Source organism: Cricetulus griseus, chromosome 8, assembly GCF_003668045.3.
Source record: "Cricetulus griseus strain 17A/GY chromosome 8, alternate assembly CriGri-PICRH-1.0, whole genome shotgun sequence".
Classification (NCBI taxonomy): Eukaryota; Metazoa; Chordata; class Mammalia; order Rodentia; family Cricetidae; genus Cricetulus; species Cricetulus griseus.
This window is the reverse complement of record NC_048601.1, coordinates 29,070,996-29,092,187: the sequence shown is the minus strand read 5'-3', so window position 1 is coordinate 29,092,187 and position 21,192 is coordinate 29,070,996. Positions and strand designations below refer to the sequence as shown.

Genomic DNA, 21,192 nt, shown 5'->3' with positions numbered 1-21,192 from the left:
GCATGACAGATACAGATACATCTGCCCACGTGGGCAGATGTCACAGTCAGGACAGACCTGTCTGAGGTGTCAAGGAGCCCTTGCTCCAGCTTAGCTCCACCCAGGTGACTTCAGTGCCAGAGTGTGGGTGATTCATGGCACAGCCTCCCACCATGATGGAGTGCAGCTGACAGTCCTGGGGAGTCAGCACAGCAGCTGAGCATGACTTATGGCTTTCCCGCATTCCAGAACTGCTAGCCAGGCCCCTGACTCAGCAGGCATGTATTCTCTGCAGACAACTGTCTGACAGCTCAGCCTCAGTTTCCCCATTTGTCAAAATGGTGAGGCAGTAGCTCCCTACACATGACAAGGGCACTTATGTATACTGCCCAGTAACACTCAGCCTTTGCTATGCCTTATTGTTCTTGGAATGAGGCCATGGGGAGTCCTGAAGAAGTCCCTAGTGTCTTCTTAGGCCTGACACATATGTCCATAGATGTAGAAGGAAAAGAAAAGAAACCACGTACACTGTGAGCACCAGGCCTCTGTCTGTTTACATCCTCCCAGAAGGATGTCTGCGGTGGGGTGGGAACAGAACATATCTTTACTATCTGAAATTGTCTAGTGAATGAATCCTCTAAGGCCAGGAGTGGTGGCTTAAACTTGTACTCCCAGTGTACAAGTGTACTTGTACTCAAGGGCTGAGGCAGGAGGATCTCTGTGAGTTTGAGGCCAGCCTGGTCTACAAAGGGAGACCTTACCTAAACAAATTAATTAATTAGTTAATTAAGTATAACACAAACAGGCACTAGAGAGATGATTCAGAGATTAAGAGCACTGGCTGCTCTTCCAGAGGTCCTGAGTTCATTTCCTAGCAACCACATGATGGCTCACAACCATCTGTAATGAGATCTGGTGCCGTCTTCTGGTGTGCAGTCATACATGCAGGCAAAACACTGTATACATAATAAATAAATAAATAAATAAATAAATCTTTAAAAAAACTAACACAAACAAACACAACCCTAAGTTATACAGTATTGTGTCCTTTTCATGGATATGGAAAGTGAGTGGAAATGATTTTTCTCAAGGTCACAAGGCTGGGTTGAGAGTTACACCAAGGTCTCTCTGGCTTGAAACCCCAACCCTTTCCATTCCTCCATGGAGAAACTCCAAGTTAACCTACAGGCTTACACAGCCCCAGTTTGTGCCAGTCAAATCTACATCTGAAACCTGAGCTTTCCCCTCCTCCTCCTCCTCTTCTTCCTTCTCCTTTCTGTGGTACTTGGGATTAAGCTGAGGACCTTGTGCAGCGAAGCAAGCCCCCAGCACAGAGCCACACCCCACCCATTGGTCTCCTGAATCTTTCCCTAGTGGCTGACATGTTGGACACCTCTCCATACGCTATTTACCTTTCTCTTGGTGAGATGTCAGTCCATACCTCTTGCCTGCTTTCTGCTTGCTCTCTCTCGTTTTTTGCTGCTGGGCTAACAGATTTGAATCCTTTGTCAGCTCGTGGTGGACAGATATTTCCCGTGTCCACAGGCCGCCCTCTGAAAGTGCTGAATAGCCATTCCTTGTCTATTCACAGCAGTGAAGCAGACTGAATGAACAGTTTTTTAGCGGTTTGGATCCTCCCCTCACCCCTCCAGAGCTGGGAATAGAATGCATGCCAGGCAAGGGTACTGCTGAGCCACACCCTGAGCTCAGCACCTCACTGGTGGGTGCTGGGCAAGAGTTCTATGAGTGAGTCAAGTCTCCAGCTCCTGAATAGTCATTCTTTTCCAAAACAAAGTGTCACTGTGTGGTTATGGCAGAGTAGAAGTGTTTTGTACACCATGCTGGCCTTCAGCTCACAGAGATTCCCCTGTCTCTGCCTCCCAAGTGCTGGGATTGAAGGCGTGTGCCACCATGCCTGACCCCCGAATAGTCACTCTTAGGCTCACTTTACAGATGAGGAAGTCTAGGCCTAGAGGTAGAGAGACCTGCCTGTGAATGCCAAGGACTTCGGGGGCAAAGGTGGGACCACAAGTCAGATTCTCTGACCTTCAAGCAAGCCCTCATGGGCACTCTGTGGAAGGAGACACTTTGCTTGCTCTCCTCTCTCACCTCAGACAGGTGTGCATTGCACAAAGCCTCTTTCCCTAGACTAGCTTGCCAAAGTGAGAAAAGGCAGAGGGGTCTTACACAAGGCAGAGAGGCCACTGTGGCAGGGACGGGCCAACCTCCCCAGAGCAAACGAACGTCAAGGTGACCCTTATGCCAAAGGTAAGTAACTTATTTGAGGTCACACAGTCATTACTGGTAAAATTTGGAGGTTCCAAAACAGATGTGGTGGCTTGTGCCTCTAACTTGAGCACTGAGGCGGATGAGGCAGGAGGATTGTGAGTTTGAAACCAGGTGGGATAATATGTGGAGACCTTGTCTTAATCCAAATAACAACAAAGGAATATATCTGCGAGTTAAGCTGACCAGGCTCACTGTGGCTCCCTCCATTTGGCACAAACACTAGCTTTCTATTACTGAAGGAAAATAGAGCAGCCAAATGTAGCTGATAGAAACTGGAGAGACAATTCATACAGCAGCCAAATGTATCCAATAGGTCCTGAAAGGACCAACCTCACAGAGCAGTCAAATGTATCCAATAGGTCCTGGAGGGACAAACTTCACAGAGCAAATGTATCCAATAGGTCCTGGAGGGACCAACCTCACAGAGCAGTCAAATGTATCCAATAGGTCCTAGAAGAACCAATTTCATAAAGCAGTCAAATGTATCCAATAGGTCCTGGAGGACAAACTTCACAGAGCAGTCAAATGTATCCAATAGGTCCTAGAAGAACCAATTTCATAAAGCAGTCAAATGTATCCAATAGGTCCTGGAGGGACAAACTTCACAGAGCAGTCAAATGTATCCAATAGGTCCTAGAGGGACCAAGGTCTGGATTTCAGGGAAGGGGAAAGACTTTTCTTAAAGTCAAGTCAATAGGGGCAGTCATGAAGAGACCCTTTTTCCTGGGGACCAGTGCACCATTAGGAAGGGACAGGGATGGCTTCTAAGGTGGCTCAACGTGTGTGTGAGGTACACATCGTCCGGAGGTGGAGTTACAGGTGTTCAGAGTCACCCTACCTGGATGCTAGAAATTGAACAATCTAAATGATCAAATAAGAATTCCTTGTTTTGTTTTGTTTTTTGTTTTGGAGACAGGGTTTCTCTGAGTAGCCTTGGCTGTCCTAGAACTCACAGAGATACACCAGCCTCTGCCTTCCCAGTGTGCCACCACCACTGGGCTGGTTTTTTGTTTGCTTGTTTGTTTGTTTGTTTGTTTTCAAACGAGAGGAGGAAGAAAAGAAATTAGACTGGAAGGAAGAAGCCAGGAGAGAGGGAGGAAGATGGAAAGAACATTCTTATGAGTTTCATTACATTTATTTATTGAGGAAGAGTCACAGTGCGTGTGTGGAGGTCAGAGGACAACTTACAGGAGTCGGTTCTCCCCGTTACCATGTGCTTTCCAGGGATCAAACTCAAGCTTGACTGCAAACACCCACTGGGCCCTCCCACTAGCCATGTAAAGGTTCTTGAAGAATAATTTGTGATCAGGGATTTGGACCAGGGTCATCTCTGTATCCAGACCCTGCTTCCAGCCCTGAATCCTCCAGTAACTACAAGTGACTCCCCTAGGAGTAGCGTCTCAGCACAGCTCAAGCCAGGGCAGGTATCCTACACCTTACCATGGGTGTGACAGGCAAGGAGGGCTTGTGGTGTGAGTCTGTGTAATCCCTCTCCCAAGCCTGCCTCTTGTCCTCCTCCCAAGGCCTTGTCCTGGCTTGAGTCACTGCTTCCCGCAGAAAAGAACCAATAGGTCCTACAGGCCTATGATTGTGTGACTTCTCCTGGGAGGACACGAACATACATCAATTCACCCCACAATAGGACGGACACTCGTGACAAACTGAAGAAACAATTCCACCCAAGTCCAGTTGGGAGGACCAATGAGTTTATTGGGTTTATTTAAAGAAGCATGGGTGGCCCCTAGGCAGCCACATTCCCACCAGCATCCGCCCTAGGAAGGCTGACTGCCTCCCACAGCTGCATAGATGGAGTATGTACCTCTCTCCCCACCACCTTCCACCTTCAACACTGTGGTGCTTCCCCAGACCACACTGCAAAGGGGGTATGTATGGGGAGCAGGGGGCGGGGACTGACACTCAAGAGAGTCTGACACTCTACATCTCTCCTAAGTTGTCAGACTGATCTTGTGAGGTTAGATACAGCTTCTCTGATTTCAAGATGCCAGAGGCCGTGTCCTGTCCAAAAAGGAGACTTCCACAATATACACAGAAAGAGATGACTCAGCAGATGGCTTGGGTGGGTGGGTAGGTGGGGGTAAAGAAAGCACTTGCTATCCAAATGTGAGGATTTGGGTTTGAACCCCCGAAATCCATCTTAAAAATAAGCAAAAGCCAGGTGTAATGGTGTACACCTCAGTGGTAAGAGAATCGCAGGTGAGTTCAAGGCCAGCTTGGTTCTCATGGAGAGTTCTAGGCCAGCCGAGGATCTATAGGAAGACTTTGTCTGAAAATGAAACCAGGCCAGGACAAGCTTTGGAGTAAGCCATAGACCCAGCACTAGGATGCTAAGACAGGAGTTTCGGGGGCTCATTAGCCAGCTAGTCTAGCCAATCATTGAGCTTCAAGTCCAGTGAGAGACCTTGTCTCAAAAATAATGTAGAGGGGTTGGTTAGATGGCTCAGCAGGTAAGGAACCTGCCACCAAACCTGATGACATAATTCCATCCTTAGGATCTCCATGGTAGCGGGAGAACTGACCCCTGGAGGTGGTCCTCTGATCTCCACTGGTGTGCCCCTGTACCAATGCACCCACACACATCCCAACACACACAATAAGTGAATTAATTAAATACAATATTTTAAAATTTTGTGTGAATGTGGTATACCTGCTTGTTCATATGTGTTGCAGAAGCCTGCAAAACCAGAAGCCATTTGATCTTATGGGGCTGGAGTTGTGAGCCACTGTGTGGGTGCTGGGAACTAAACCCTGGTCCTCTGCAAGAGAAGTAATATTCTTAACCTCTGAGCCATCTCTACAGCCTTAATAAGTTAAATTAATCCTAATGAATAAATAAAGCTTGGTAGGGTGGATTGAATGAGAATGCCCCCTTCGGCTCATGTATTTGAATGCTTAGTCTTTGTTAGTGGAGCTGTTTAGGAAGGATTCAGAAGTATGGCCTTGTAGACAAGGTATGTCACTGGGAGTGGGCTGTAAGATTTCAAAAGCCCATGTCTTACCCAGTTAGATCTGTCTGCCTCATGCCTGTGGATCAGGGTGTAACTTCTCAGCTAGCTCTAGCAACACCTCTGCCTACTGCCATGTTCCCCACCATGATGGAGTCTAACCCTCTTTTGTTTAAAATGGTTGTGGTGTCTCTTCACAGCAATAGAAAGTAACTAAGACACTGGGCATTGTGGCACATGCCTTTGAGCCCATCCATTGGGAGGCAGAGGTAGGCAGATCTTTATGAGTTTGAGGCTTGTCTAGCCTACAGAGTAAGTTCCAGGACAGTTCAGGGCTACACGATGAGATCCTGTCTCAAGATTAAATAAATGAATAAGATAAGTTCATATTGGTGGTGTGACTCAGCTAGGAAACACACTTGCTTTCCAGGCTGATCATTGATGTTCAACTCCTGGTACATGCACTGGAGAAAAAAGAGAACTGACTCCTGGAAGTTGACCTCTGACCTCCACACATGCACCACCCTGGCTGGGGAGGCATGGTAGCAAGTGGGCAGAGCAGGAAGCGCATCCCAGTAATACAAAGGAAGAAAGAGAGTGAATCTGAAATAAGGCAAGGCTGTAAACTCTCAAAGCCTGCCCCCACTAACACACTTCCTCCCGTATCACACCAAATCCAGTAGATTCTGTGTGACGAGTTCCACAGACTGAGGCGATAACTTCAAAAGAAGGAGGTCTCCGGGAACTGGTTGTGAAACTCTCTGTTGGAGAAAAATATTGGGCTGTGATTCTCGTGGCAATTTCTGTTTGTTCTTCTATTCCTTTTTCATTTTAACAAAATGTTCCTAAAAGCCTATGCTGACATTTTAAGCAAAAGAATAGATAAGAAACCATCCCCTGAGATGGGGTCACTAGCCATGAATGACCTCATCTCAGGAAAAACCAGCGCTTTCCAAATCATTCATGTCATTCACATAAGTACAAATAGTAAACACTTTCCCAACAATAAAATTTCATATGGCTGTACATATGTCATAGAGAGTGGGCTTAAGTGTCTGGTAAAAAAAAGCTTTTAATAAGAAAGAGTTAAAATATCTCAATGTTTCAAAAAGTCACAGGAACTAGGTAATAGATGTTAAACAATAACTGACCATAAAAATTTATTAATTTTATTTAAGAAATATGTGGTTAATCAAGGATGATTTTGTGTTTTGATTAATGCTGGATGATTCTATGTTTTGGATTTCTGTGTCACTGTGCCAAGTAACAATAAAGTCATATGTTTGGGTTTGCTTAACAAAAACATCCCCCGAGAAAATATCTCTATAGAAAAAGCCTTGTTTGAGAGCTGCAAAATATACTCAGATTCAAAGTGCCTGTGTGTTTGTTTCTGTTTGTCATTGCTAAATCCTTACTCACCTAGTCTTCCAGGACCCTAAATTCCAGGGACTCCCATACCCAGCTGGGGTGGTCCGTGGCACTCCAGCCAAGCTCCATGTCCTAAAAATTCCATCATCTGGCTTGCAGAGATGACTCCTGTGTTAAGAGCACTTGTTGCTCTTTAAGAGACCCAAGTTCAGTTCCCAACAAGCATACAGGGCCTCAGAAACATCCATTAACACCAGTTCCATGGAATCTGGTGCCTTCTTCTGACCTCCCCAGGCATCAGGCATGCCGGTGGTGTACATGAAGGAAAAACATTCAAGCAAATAAAATTAAATAAATAAAAATGGATGGGCAGTGGTGGCACACACCTTTAATCCCAGCACTTGGTAGGCTGAGGCAGGCGGATCTCTCTGAGTTTGAGGCTAGCCTGGCCTACAGAGTGAGTTCCAGGACAGCTAGGGCTGTTACACAGAGAAATAAAATCTTTTAAAGGAATTCCAAAGCGTCACCATACAGTACTATCAGTAGGAGACAAAGTGTTCAAATATATCAGCCTACGAGGGGCGCTTCTCATTCAAACCAGGATGCATAGGTTCCAGGGTTGAACTCAGGTTGCCAGGATTGCTCAGCAAGTGCTTTGACCAGTTGAACCATCTTGTGAGCCCTACACTGTTGGGTCTGAGGCTGGGTCTGATCAGGTCATACCCACTTTCAGTGGCCTCTTTCCTGTAGCTGAGTAAAGGAAATGGCAAGGCTGGTACCCAGATCCTACCTATGAGTCTATAAACAGACTCCTCAGGCACCCAGATTCCAGGACAATGACAGGTACCAGCTGCACTTCCTCAAGGAAGTGTACAGACCTCAGGTTGCCAGAGTCTGAGGTGTCAGAGGGCTACTGCACATCCCTAGCCTGGCATGGTCACCATCTGTGCAATGAAAACAACTCAACTAGGCATGCCCCTCCTCCCCCACATCCTTAGAGTAACACGTTCCTTCCTTCCCTTGCTGCTTAGGAATCAGGGAGAGCCCGTGAAACCTGGGCTCTGTCTCTGAGATTTGTAAGAAGTATAAACACCCTCCACCACTCTGCCTTCTGGGCCAGAATTCTCATAAGAGCTCCTACCATGCTGTCTGTCTGTCCGTGGCATTAATAACTCTCCTAATGCACTCATTACCCAAAAGGACAATTCACCTCAGTCTGTCCCTTAAACCCCCAACTGGAGACCGTTTATAAATCTACAGTTTTCTAGGAACTGCACAAGAAACCCCTTCTACAGTAAAAGTCATGTCCTGAGTCCCTTGTGGAACCCTAGTGTCCTGGCTTTACTTTTTCAGATTATAATCACACCCAGGGCACCCACCTCTGAAGCCACTCTAGAACCTCAATTATTGAAACGGAGAACAACTCTCTGTTTCCTGTGTGCATGTGAAATATGGTCTCTCTGCTTCCTGACTGCTAGTTTGGCTCCCACTCTCCTGCTGACATGATGGTGTTTTCTGTACCCCTTCTGGAACTCATTACCAACGGCTAGCAAATTTCTTGAGGTGCAGCCTGGGCCAGGAGATAGGCTGAGGACTCTGTTCAGATTCCAGAGACCCCTTCCTTGGCCTAGCAGACCTAGTCCAGTGCCTCCTTCTTGCCCCTCAAATCATCAGCCTCCACAATTGCCTTTCATCCACAAGAGGCTTGAAACAGGTGTCTCCCATAGGGTTGAGACATCAGGGATGGAAGCAGACCCATTCACCTTCAAATTCTATGGTATTCATCATGGTGTCTCCACATAGGCATCAAAGAATGAAGAATAGTTACAGAAGGATGAGTTTCTGACTTTCCCACAGGTCAAATGCAGTCACCTGCTATTAGCTACAGTTTGTTCCCCAGAGTCTAAGCCTAGTCGGAGGAGGGGCAGAAGGGACTTTAGTGTCTCACATTTCTGCATCCCTGACTGCTCCATATGACTCAGGACAGGCTCCTTTCCACTCTGGCTGTGGGCTTGGCCCTGTGTCCTTGATTTTAATTAGATTTCTGTTACTGTGCTAAAACACCATGACTTAGGCAACTAATAGAAGTAAGAGTTTATTTGGGCCGGGTGGTGGTGGTGCACACCTTTAATCCCAGCACTTGGGAGGCAGAGGCAGGTGGATCTCTGTAAATTTGAAGCCAGCCTAGTCTACAGAGTGAGTTCCAGGACAGTCTCCAAAGCTACACAGAGAAACCCTGTCTTAAAAAAAAAAAAAGAAAGAAAGAAAGAAAAGAAAAGAAAAACAAACAAATAAAAAATGGATTTAAAAAATAAATCCCAATTTTTTATTTTATTTTGTTTTGCTTTTTCCTAGTGCTGAGATTAGAGGAATTTTATTTTTTTAAAGGATTCTGGGGAGGAAATATGGCTCAGTGGTTTAGAGCACTTATTACTCTTGCAAAGGACCTAGCTTCGATTTCCAGCACCCACACTGTGGTTCAAAACCATCTGTGTCTCCAGTTCCAGGGGACCTTACGCGCCCTCTTGTGACCTCTTTGGGCACTGCATGCACACAGGTGCATGGACATACATGCAAGTAAAACATTCATATACATAAAACAGAACCAAAAAGTCTTTAAATTCCTTTAAGAAGTGGAATACGGGCTGGAGAGATGGCTCAGCGGTTAAGAGCACTGACTGTTCTTCCAGAGGTCCTGAGTTCAATTCCCAGCAACCACATGGTGGCTCACAACCACCTTGAATGAAATCTGGTGCCCTCTGCTGGCATGCAGGCAGAAGACTGTATACATAATAAATAAATAAAATCTTAAAAAAAAAAGAAGCAGAATACAGCAAGATGCTGCACCCCATAGTTAGAAATTGAAAGCTTTAATCCAACACAAGCAGAATGTTAACAAGAACTATTCACTCTATCATAACTATCATAACCAGAGTCAAGCAAGCACTAGGTAGGATTCTGAAGCTCTAAACGGTTTACCAGAAATAGCAGCCTTTGCTTGCATCAGTCTAATGTTGTAAGAAGTAAAAAGGAGAGCTGGAGGGCTGGTTCAGTAGTTAAAAGCATTTTCTGCTCTTGCATAGGACCTGGGCTCTGCTCCGAGCACCTATATGGCAGCTCACAACAGTCGGTAACTTCAGTTCCTTAGGTTCTATTGCCCTCTTCTGGTCTCTGTGGGTATGACAAACACATGGTACACATACGTATGTGTAGATAAAGCATTCATGTGCATAAAGATAAATAAAAACAATAAAATTAAAAAAGAAAAGGATCCACCAGGCGTTGGTGGTGCATGCCTTTAATCCCAGCACTCGGGAGGCAGAGGCAGGTGGATCTCTGTGAGTTTGAGGCCAGCCTGGTCTCCAGAGTGAGTGCCAGGGTAGGCTCCAAAGCTACACAGAGAAACCCTGTCTCAAAAAAAAAAAAAAATAAAAAATCCAATTTTGGCTTCACTGTCATTTACTGAGTCACTGCCCAAGGTGCCAGGTGACTGCTATGTTCCTCCCTAAAAGTATTCACAGTTCCCTGAAGGGCTGTCTCCCCTTCCCACTCATGAAAAACCGACCTCCTCTGGGATGGCCAGATGGGTGGTGTGATTAAGGCAGGAGCAGGGAGACTAGAGGAAATGTAGAACCCATCTTTCTGTCCCAAGGCTTAGGGACTTTGTTACCACCATTCAGTCACTTAGGGGAAGAAAGGTTGTAATAGGGACAGGAAAACAGATGCCATTAAAATGAAGTATATTTTTTCCTTTACTTTTTGTTTTGATTTTTGAGCCAAGGTTTCTCTGTATAGTCCTGGATATCCTGGAACTCACTCTGTAGACCAGTCTGGCCTCAAATTCACAGAGATCCACCTGCATCTGCCTCTTGAGTGCTGGTATTAAAGGTGTCTGCTACCTACCCAGCAGTTTTTTGTTTTGTTTTGTTTTTTGTTTTTGAGTTGTTTATTTGCTTTTGTCTTTTGTCTTTTTTGTTTTTAATGACAGGATCTATATAGCCAGGGCTGAACTTTTTATTCTCCTGCCTTCCTGCCTTCACCTGCCAAGTTCTAGAATTACAGGTATGAGCCATCTTGACCCCAGAAATTTCCTTTTACCAGGTTGGGTGTGTAGCTCAGAGGTAGAGCAGTACCAAAAATAGATTTTAATACATGTAAGATAAAAATTTCTTTCTAGGAGTTGGTGGTACACACCTCTATTGCCAGCACTCTGGAGGCAGAGGCAGACGGATCTCTGTGAGTTCAGGCCAGCCTGGTCTACAAAGTGAGTTTCAGGACAGAGAAACCCCGTCTTGAAAAACAAAACAAAATAAAAAAGATATAAGCTTCTTTTATGAGGTTGTGACTAAAAATAGCCAAGAGAGGTTGTGTGACTCTCCCAAGGCCACCAGGCGGGGAAGCAGCCTACAGAGATTTGAAGTCAGGCTTCCTGTCCTGTTTAATGAGTCCTCCTGGGGCCGGAGAGATGGCTTAGCGGTTAAGGGCACTGATTGCTCTTCCAGAGGTACTGAGTTCAATTCCTGGCAACCACATGGTGGCTCACAACCACCTTGAATGAGATCTGGCGCCCTCTGCTGAACTGCAGGCAGAAGTCTGTATGCATAATAAATAAATAAAATCTTTAAACGAGTCTTCCTAAAGATCTACACTCCCATCACTCCTGATCAACTTCGGGGAATGGCTGTTACCCAAGTCTTTAGGAAACATCGGTCAATCCCGACTACAGGTTCACTGGTTGTGTGCCCTTTGGTTCCCAGGGCACAATTAAATTGTAGAATGAAAAAGCTCATCCTGGCAGGGTAGGGACCTGGTATGACTGAATGCACCCTCCATGTGGGTAAGTCTGGCTCTGGACAGGCCACCATGGGAACTTAGAAGTCCAGCGAAGGGTGCTTAGGCTTGCTTGACTAGCTCCTGTTTCCTGAATGATTGTAGATGAGAAAGTTGAGGCTCAGAAAAGTGAAGCCTAGTGGAATCTGGGACTGCCATCCCACATCCAAGCGTGCATGCATGCCACCGAGCAAGGTCAAAGATCCTCGAGACAGAACCAGGAGGTGTAGTCAGTGCTCGACGGTGAGCTCCCTGTCTCTAGAGTGTGCAAGTCAAGCTGAGCAAGGTTCCCCAGGAGAAGGGGCCAGGTCCTGCAGTCCAGCCTTCCCCGGGACCGGAGGGGTGAGGGTGACCGAAGGGGCGTGGCCGAGGCGGAGGGGGCGTGGCGGAGGGGAGGGGAGGCCGCGCCGCCATATTCGTTCCCGCCCGCAGCCCGCGGCGCAGCAAGCATGAGTACCGCTGCTTTCCACATCTCCAGCCTGCTGGAGAAGATGACGTCCAGCGACAAGGACTTCAGGTGCGCCCTGCGGCGGCCCGGGGCTCCTTTCCAGGGGCCTTAGCCCGTTCCGGCCGCCCACCCCCACCCCCCTGCAGACCCCCGCGCGTGCCCCCAGCCTCTTCCCTGGGCCTGGCTAGGCCTGCTGCCCTGCTGCAACAGCCCCGCCCCCAGCCTCTTCCCGCCTTTGCTGTGCTGGACCCTCAGGTCCCCCCACACTGGGCGCCCCCCGGGCCCTCCAATTAAGTTCCCGTCGGCTTGTGGAGATCCCAGTGCAGACCTCCTTTGACCCGCATTGAAACAGGCCCCTTCCCTGTACCACCTCCATCCTTTCTGATACCCGATCTTCTTTATCCAGTCTCTAAGTAACCCCATCCCCCAGCCTGTATCCCTGCTGGGTCTCCTAATCCTAACTTCCCTTTCTTTCATCTTTTTCTCTTCATCCCCCCCCCTTCTCCCCGGCCCATTACCATCCATCCTCATTCTTGTCCTCTCCTGAGAAGTTTAGTTAAGCATGGTTTAAAGGCAGGAAGCAAAGGTTGGGGTAAGGGCCACGTCTCCCCCATTCTCTTTCTCCTGTCCCTCCCTCCAAGCATTCCAGAAACACAGGAACAGAGCCATCAAGAAGGATGGAACCATCTGGTACAGCGCAGCCCTCATCTTGCAGGGAAACTGAGGCTCAGTGACAAAAAGGGGTTGACCCATGATCCTATAGCCAGTTCTGTACCCTCAAGTTGAGAGGACACTGCATCCACTGAGTTTCTGTCACTTTTACAAGCAGGGATACTGAGGACCGGGGGAATGAAGGGCCTGGGTACAATGCCAAAGGTAGGACCAAGCAGAGATGGAGGTCTTAGTGATGTCTTCAGTCTAACCTGAAGGGGTCTTATCCCTACTGTGTCCAGTAAGCCCATTTCTCGAAATTTCTGCAGCCCCAAGTCCCATGGTGGTAAGAGGGCTTTGGGCCCTTAACCCCGGCTTCAGATCTTGGCAGCCATAACTTGCTGGCTCTGTAAGTGATGGGCAAATTTCTCCACTCCCTCTGAACAGTAGCTACTGTTTGTGGTTTAGGTACCAGGTAAGTGCTTTGTAAATGGCTGCCCCTATGATTCTGCATACTTTCTCTCTTTTCTGGATGTTGATTGAGCATCTCTTCACTTCTGGCTCCCACTGAGTTGTTACCAGGGTGCCTCTGCAGGGGGACAGGGTAGGTCCTAGTGGAGTGTTCTTTGGTCTCAGGCCCTTCCTGTTCTCCAGAGGCCTGAAGGGGGCTTTGGTTTACCCAAAGTCACATGTCCTGCCAGAGCTGAGGGACCCTCTGTCTCCTGGGCCTCTGGATTGGGGAGTTGGCCCTTTCAGTCAGGGCCAGATAAGTCCTTTAAGCCTGTCCCTGCATGCAGCCTCGAGGACACTTAAAACCACCCTGAGCATATGAGAATAGTGTCTATTTTTAAAAGTCTGAATACCAGGAAGCTGAGTCCCCTGGCCAGCTGTCCAGGCACCATGTGGCCCAGTGTCCCAATGGTGCTGCCTCTCGAATGACAGGAGACCATGGCCTGTGGTTCCCGGAGGGGAGCGACTGACTGGGGTTCCAGGCAAGGGACAGGAAGCCTTGTTTCCCAGATTTGCTGGGGCTCAGACTCTGACAGGGAAAACCAGGGACAGAGATCTGGCAGGAATTTTTGAATCTTCTCATGGTGATACAATACTGTTTGAGGAGGCAGAAGATCCATCTCACACTGGTATTCTCTGGTGTTCTGTAACCTCTTTGAGCCTACTTGTCCCAAGTTGACCTATTGAAACCCTCAAGGATGCTGTGGGAGAGAGGCAAAGGAAATTTTCATTTTATTCATGGAATAACTGAGACTTGGAGTTAAGGAGGCAGCTGGCCAAAATTTACCCCCCTGATAGAGGCAAGACAAGTATGTTTCCTTAAAGCCCCACTCTGTTTGGAGTTCTAGCCTATCAAATTGTTATCACCACCACCCAGCACCGTGGTGTTTCCTCTGAGAGTGGTGTCTGCAGAATTCAGGTGTCTGAGCTGCTGAGGCTTATTTGCAAATGCTGATTTCTGGGTTCGGGTTTCCAATAAGGACTGTTGAGCACTAAGTCTTTCCTGCCTTCACCTTGCTTCCTGGTCAAGCCTTTTCTTGGTAAGCTTGGAGTATTGGAGGTGAACCTGCTGGGTATCAAGCATGTATGTGCACACTTATGTGTATATGTGTGCACAGGTGTATGTGTGTGTGTGTATGTATGTATGTATGTATGTATGTATGTGTGTACATGTGTGGAATTACATGTATTTGTGTGTCCGTATGTGCATGGTGTGTTCTTGTGTGGGGGGGATTGCTTGTGTGTGTGTATGTAGAGGGTATTGTATGTCTGTATACATGTGTGTGCATGGTGTGTGTGGGGATATTGTATGTTTGTATACATGTGTCAGTGTATGTGCATGGTGTGTGCTTGTTGGGTGGATTGTTTGTGCGTGTATGTGGGGGATATTGTATGTCTGTATACATGTGTGTGCTTGTGGGGGGGTATTGTGTGTCTGTATATGTGTGTGTGGGGGGGTATGTGCATGGCATGTGCTTGCTTGTGGGGGGATTGTGTGTGTATGTCTGTGTGTGTGTGTCTGTGTGTGTGTGTGTGTGTGTGTGCATGGCATGTGCTTGTGGGGGGATTGTGAGTGTGTGTGTGTGTGTGTGTGTGTGTGTGTGTGTGTGTGTGTGTGTGTTTGTGTGTGTGTGTGGTCATGGTCTATGGAGCACTCTCACACATTCTTTGCTGCACAGGAGAGAAGTGCTGTAATGGAGGGGTGCCAAGTCCTGAAGTGACCTGTCTAAGGAAACTGTAATGCTTAGGTGTGTACACATCACAAATGATCATGGTCATCCCTGAGGCAGAAACATTTGAGTTAAACGCTCTCTCTTTTTTTAAATTTTATTTATTTATTATGTATACAACATTCTGCTTCCATGTATATCTGCACCCCAGAAGAGGGCACCAGATCTCATAATGGATGGCTGTGAGCCACCATGTGGTTGCTGGGAATTGAACTCAGGACCTCTGGAAGAGCAGTCAGTGCTCTTAACCTCTGAGCCATCTCTCCAGCCCCTGAGTTAAACTCTTGATGGGTGTGCTAGCTGGGTTTTTGTCAGGTTGACACAAGCTAAAGTTATCTAAAAGGGAGCCATAATTGAGGAAATGCCTTCCTAAGATTGGCCCGTAGATGAGACTGTGGTAGCTTTTGTTAATTAGTGGTTGATGGGGAGGGCCCAGACCATTGTGAGTGATGCCAACCCTGGGTAGGTAGTCCTGGGATATATAAGAAAGTAAGCTAAAAGAACCATGGGCTGCAAGCTAATAAGCAGTGTTCCTCCATGGCCTCTCCAGGCATGGTGGTGCACACCTTTAAACCTCCATGACCTCTGCCAGTTCCTGCTTCCAGGTTCCTGCCCCGACTTTCTTCAGTGATGAACTTTGCAAGCTGAAACCCTTTTCTCCCCAAGTTGCTTTGGTCATGATCTTTATTGGAGCAATAGAAACCCTAACTTAGGCAGTGATGAATAGGAGTGTGACAGGTACATTCCCTGGTTGTTGGGCTCACCCTGTGCCTCCTGGAGTACATTCTCAGGGTTGCCAGGCCCTTCTGGGCCCCATGCAGCAGAAATTCAGAAAAGCCCAAACACAAACTTTAAATCCTTTCCCTTAAAGTGCCTGGGTGGTGGATGGGACAGCAACAGCCCCCTCCTCTCCTTCAGCTCAGCTTCCTGCCTTCTCTCAGCAGCTTCAGGCTGATCTGGCTGTTAAAATTAAGAAATGGTGGCATGGACAGGGTCCCTCCAGGCTCTGTGGGTTGCCATGACATCAAACAGCAGGTCTGGGCTGGGGCCCCACTCCAGTGGTGACAGACTTTACCCCAGGAGACTGGGACAGGAAGCGGCTTTCTCTGGACCTCTCTTTATAGCATCTCTTCCACGAGTCTGCATTCAGGCGCTAGCAAGCATGGCAGTCTGTGGGAATGGCTGCACTGGAGAAAGGGCACTTGTCATCTGCAGTTACTGCATTAGGTAGAGACTCAGTGGTATTGGGATGTTGTTCCCAGGAATTAGAAATCACTTTAATGGTGTTCAGATGGTGATGAGTCATTCAAGCTGGGGAAAAACGTGTGCAACCTGGACACAGCTGAGGGTAGCCAGTCCAGTCCTCTGCTCTGTTGTCTTCATTTTAGCTGGAATGATGTCCTGTGAGGCCCCTTCAGCCCCATTCTTTGTTGCTTTCTGACTACTATTGTAAGCTAAATGATAGGGACAGAACAGCAGGCATTTTTTTTTAGAAGATCTTAAGAACCCTGGGGAGTGGGAGGTGGGTGAAGCCCTTGGCTCTGGTTCTATGGCTAGGAATGCACTGGCTAGCTGTTGACTCTGGTCTCCAAAATATCAAAATGTGCCAGTTTCCCATCCATGTGACTTTTAAAGTGTTCATGACTAGCCAGGCATGGTGGCCTATGACTTTAATTCTAGCACTTGGGAAGCAGAGGCAGAGGCAGAGGCAGGGGGATTTCTGTGAGTTTAAGTCTAGCCTGATTTACAGAGTGACTTCCAGGCAAGCAAGGATTACCCTGTGAAACTTGCCTCAAACAAACAAAAAAGCAGGTTTGTGACCTGAATGTCACCTAGGAACTTGGAAATACAGGCTGAGAGGCTGGGGTGGTGCTTGTGGTGATGAACAAGCCCCTTGGATGAGGGGCTCAGGTTCTGATGCTTCCTAAGGGCAGGATGTCTGAACAGGGTTCATCTGTGCATCTAGAGGTGTTCTTTTCCACACCTGACTCTGCCATGAAATTGTCTATCCCATACTCAGGTATTCATGAGCCGCTTAGTACTGTGAGATTCGAATGATGTATGCCATTATCGTGGATCCCACAACTCTATAATCAGAGCCCAAGTCTAATTCCTTTTTTTTTTTTTTTTTTTTTTTTTTTTTTTTTTTTGAGACAGGGTTTCTCTGTGTAGCCCTGGCTGTCCTGGAACTCACTCTGTAGACCAGGCTGGGCTTGAACTCACAGAGATCCTCCTATCTCTGCCTCCCAAATGCTGGGATTAAAGACATGCACCACCACTGCCCAACTGTCTAATTCCCATTTTTATTTCTTTTTTTTCACCTTCAATTAAAAAAGATATTCTAAAAAAGTCTATTTTTATTTTCTGTATATGAGTGTTTATACCACATATGCAATGCCCATGGAAACCAGGTGAGGATCCTGAAACTAGAGTTACAGATAGTTGTGAGTTGCCTGGTGTGGATGTTGGAAACCAAAACCTGATCCTCTACAAAAGCAGCAAGTGCTTTCTTTCTTTCTTCCTTTCTTTCTTCCTTCCTTCCTCCCTCCCTCCCTCCCTCCCTCCCTCTCTCTCTCTCTCTTTCTTTCTTTCTTTCTTTCTTTCTTTCTTTCTTTCTTTCTTTCTTTCTTTCTTAAGGACAGTGTCCTGGTCACTATGTAGACCAGGCTGGCCTTGAACCCAGAGATCCAACTGCCTCTGCCTCCCAAGTGCTTAGATTAAAGGTGTGCACCATCACTTCCCGGCCAGCAGGTGTTTTTAAACACTGAGCCGTCTCCAGTCCCTGAATTCCCATTTTTTCAAATAGATAAACGGAAGCCAAGAGAAGGCAAGTGACTTGCCCGAGTTCCCACTTTGGCAGTGGCAGTAACAGGAGCCCTCCTCCCTCAGGCCATGAGCATTAAGCCACCCTTTTGTTTTAGTCTCCCACCCTGTGGCAGTTGGTCTAGTTGAGGTGGTTCAGCCCTGCCTGCAGCCTTGGCTACCCACCTGCCTTTGAACCCTTGCACTGAGCTTCAGTTCTGGGGAACTCCGATACACCCACCAGTCTATCAGGGCCTGGAAGCTGCTAGACAGCACTCCTTCTCCCTGCCCCTCACCAGGTTCATGGCCACCAGTGACCTGATGTCAGAGCTACAGAAAGACTCCATCCAGCTAGATGAGGACAGCGAGCGCAAGGTGGTGAGGACGCTGCTGCGGCTCCTGGAGGACAGGAGTGGTGAGGTGCAGAACCTGGCTGTCAAGTGGTGAGTGGAGAGGGGTGACTTGGGAGAGGGCCGCTGCCCCTAGGATGCAGCCTGTGAGAATAATCAGGCACTTTGGGGGCAACAGTAGTTTCGAACACTTAGCCGGTATTGCTCAGAGGTAGATCCTGTGCCAGGAGTTCGAATCTAAGTTATGTGGGAGGTTAGCCAGGAAATAGGAAGGGAAGTGGGAAGAGGAGTTGGGAGGGGAAAGAAAACCTGCAGCGGGGTTCTGTAGCTCTGATATGTCCTCGGGTGACAGTCTGCTACCAGGCTTTGAGAAACGAGGCTCCAGATCTCAGGTTGATGACCAGCCTCAGCCGGTGAAAACCAGTTAGCCAGGCATTGGAAGGCACCACCACCTTCAGGGGTTGCCCAGCAGTCTGTGTTTAGTAATTCTCTAGGGCATATGACACCAGCTCAGGTGGGAAAACCCTTGCTTTGGGGCACTATGGAGCCACAGGGGGAGGTGCAAGTCATAGGCTTGGTTGCACCAGCTTCCTAGCAAGAAAGGGCCCTCTGTTGAACTGAGGTCTTCGTCAGGGTGTGTGTTCCCACAAGCCTGACTTAAGACATACCTGGGGGCTTGGGGTCCTTCTCCCTCCCTCCCTGTGCCTCAGCCTGGGTCCCCTGGTGGGCAAAGTGAAGGAGTACCAAGTGGAGACCATTGTGGACACCCTTTGTGCCAACATGCGTTCAGATAAGGAGCAGCTCCGGGACATCGCTGGCATTGGCCTGAAGACCATCCTCTCAGAGCTGCCTCCCACCACCACAGGTACCCGGTGCTCAACCCAGCTATGTTACTGGGGCCAGGGGATTCTTCTCTGGGAAGCCCACACCTATGTTCACAGTGTGCCTTCTGCATGCCTCTATTTCTCTTCACCAAGTGCTTACACCTATATGAAATATCAGTAGTGGCCCACACCTTTAATCCCAGCACTCTGGAGGCAGAGGCTGTGGATCAGTGTGAGTCTGAGGTCAACCTGATCTACATAGTTCTAGGACAGCTAGGGCTAAGCAGTGAGACCTTGTCTCAAAATAAAAAATAGAGAGAGAGGACTCAGGGAAGTAAAGGGACCCACGAGGTGTCCCTCTGTGGTAAAGAATTCAGACCCAGATCAATTTAAATTCATGGCTGCCTAGTTGTTAGGAATGCTTCCTGCCACAATTACACAGTGCAGATTCATGGTAGCTTAAAGACTTGCCCTGATCTCTCTGGAGGACTGCTGCTGCTCCTCTCCTCCTTCCTCTCCCTGTCCTCCCTTTCTTCCTTCTTTTCCTCCTCATTCTTTTTCCTGGTGGTAGAGCTAGAGGTCTGTATGCGCCGGGCCAGGCCACTCCCATTCTTGTAGCTGTTGTTCTGTAGCTCAGAACCACAGGGTCACACTCTTCTCCCATATCCTCCCTCCTTTGTAAGAAAAAACACTTTTTCCCAATCCATTCTATCCCATGGCCAGAGCGGGCCACTGGCTGCTGCTAGCTGAAAGGGACTGGGAAAAGAAGTGTTTAACTTGCCCCCTCCCTAGTAGAAGTATGTGAGTCAGCCAATAGCTCAGCCATCAGTTTGTCATCTCCTCTAGCTGATTTCTGTAGTTGTTCCTTAAGACTCAGGTCAACCGTGGACCACTGAAGCCCAGGCTTTCCTGGACCACTGACTTCTGGGGGATGTGGGCTCAGAAACCAGAGCACAAGCAGGCCAGAGTTGGCTGCCCTCCCAGCCCAAGGCCTTACCCTGTCCACTTGTGTCCTGCACAGGCTCAGGGCTGGCTATCAATGTGTGCCGCAAGATCACAGGCCAGCTCACCAGTGCCATCGCCCAGCAGGAGGACGTGGCTGTTCAGCTGGAAGCCCTGGACATCCTCTCTGACATGCTGAGCAGGTGAGCCAGGCCACTTTGGGCAAGAAAGGAGGGGATAGGCAAGACCAAGATGAGTGGCCTGCATGCAGTAATGTCACACTACAGAACAGGCTCTAGGAGGTCATTAGCTCCAAGGTCACACAGTCAATAAACCTCCCATGGCTTCTGCTCTGGGGGCAGGAAAAACCAGGCATTAGCCTAGTGGTGGGCCCTGCCTTGCTCCTGGATTCATAGGCAAGTTGCCAACTGAATGTAATAGTAGAGCAGATAGGTCAAGTCAGGGCCCAAGCTCAAAAGGCCCTACCTCAGCTTCTGGGAGGCTTCTTACTGGAGCAGAGGCTTTGGGGGCCTAACAGAGCTAAGGGCATCACAGGGCAGGGGCAGGAGAGGATCGTGAAAGGTTTTGGGTTTGGGGCTCAAGGGAACACTGATGCAGATTGTCCTTTTAATTAAGAGTAGAAGGGTTGGGCGTGGTGACATACACCTTTAGTCCCAGCACTCATGAGGCAGAGCCAAGAGGCTCTCTCCGAGTTCAAAACCAGCCTGGACTATGGTTACACAGAGAAATCCTGTCTCAAAAAAAAAAACAAAAAACAAACAAACAAACAAAAACCAAACAACAACAATGAAACCAAGATCAGAAGAGTTTTTCATGGCATGGAAAGACAGCATGGTGGGCTCTGCTTGGAGTTCAGGCCCATGTGGCAGAGGGGTCCCTTAAAGGTTTCAGAGGGGTTGGGAGTTTCTATACCATGTTGGTGATAATAGTCCATCGTTGGTGCTTGTACTCTGGCCGCCTCTGATCCAGGGGTTGGGGAAGGAGTCTTGGATATGGAGAAAGGAGTGTGTGACCTTCAGGGAGTCCAGAGGTGGGGCCTATTGATTAATATGTATCTATCATACAGGGCTTAGCCTGGGGCCTCTACACCATATCAGCTACATATGATCATGACCTAAGCAGTCTCTGCTCTGGGTTCTAACAGACTTGAGCCCAGGGCTCCTGCCTGGTGAGCTGACTGTGGAAGCTGGTATTCAGGGATGAGGCTGGAGAACTGGGCAGGAGCCCCAAGGACAGACTTCCGTCTTCCTTTGCTCTTTCCTTCTGTCATCTGGACAGGCAGGCTGGGGAGGAGTGTCTTTGTCTTTATGTTCATGGTGGGATTGAACCCAGGGCTTTACCCATGCTGGGAAAGAACCCTACCACTGAGATGCGTCTCTAGCCATTACTTTTTATGTCTGAGACTCCATCTCTCAGAGTTGCTCAGGCAGGCATTGAACCCTGTAATCCTTCTTCAGCCTTCCTAGCAGGTGAGGTTATAGGCCT

The 21,192-nt window shown here is 48.1% G+C and overlaps 2 protein-coding genes across 7 annotated transcripts in view; one reads left to right on the top strand and one right to left on the bottom strand.

Moving 5' to 3' along the window:
- The window catches only part of Tmem40 (transmembrane protein 40), a 34,126-nt gene extending 32,460 nt beyond the window's left edge, over nucleotides 1-1,666 (bottom strand). For 2 of the 6 annotated variants that reach the window (XM_035448844.1, XM_027429173.2), the window contains exon 1: nucleotides 1,392-1,666. The gene's annotated coding sequence lies outside the window, so the exon portion shown is untranslated. The remainder of the gene's footprint in view (nucleotides 1-1,391) is intronic. The other 4 variants (XM_027429174.2, XM_035448846.1, XM_035448847.1 and 1 more) reach the window with 4 other exon arrangements.
- A 10,212-nt stretch (nucleotides 1,667-11,878) lies between these two features.
- The window catches only part of Cand2 (cullin associated and neddylation dissociated 2 (putative)), a 28,368-nt gene continuing 19,054 nt past the window's right edge, over nucleotides 11,879-21,192 (top strand). The window contains exons 1-4 of the mRNA XM_027429178.1: nucleotides 11,879-11,946; nucleotides 17,870-18,013; nucleotides 18,631-18,785; nucleotides 19,766-19,889. Of these exons, the coding sequence (XP_027284979.1) occupies nucleotides 11,879-11,946; nucleotides 17,870-18,013; nucleotides 18,631-18,785; nucleotides 19,766-19,889 (491 nt within the window). The remainder of the gene's footprint in view (nucleotides 11,947-17,869; nucleotides 18,014-18,630; nucleotides 18,786-19,765; nucleotides 19,890-21,192) is intronic.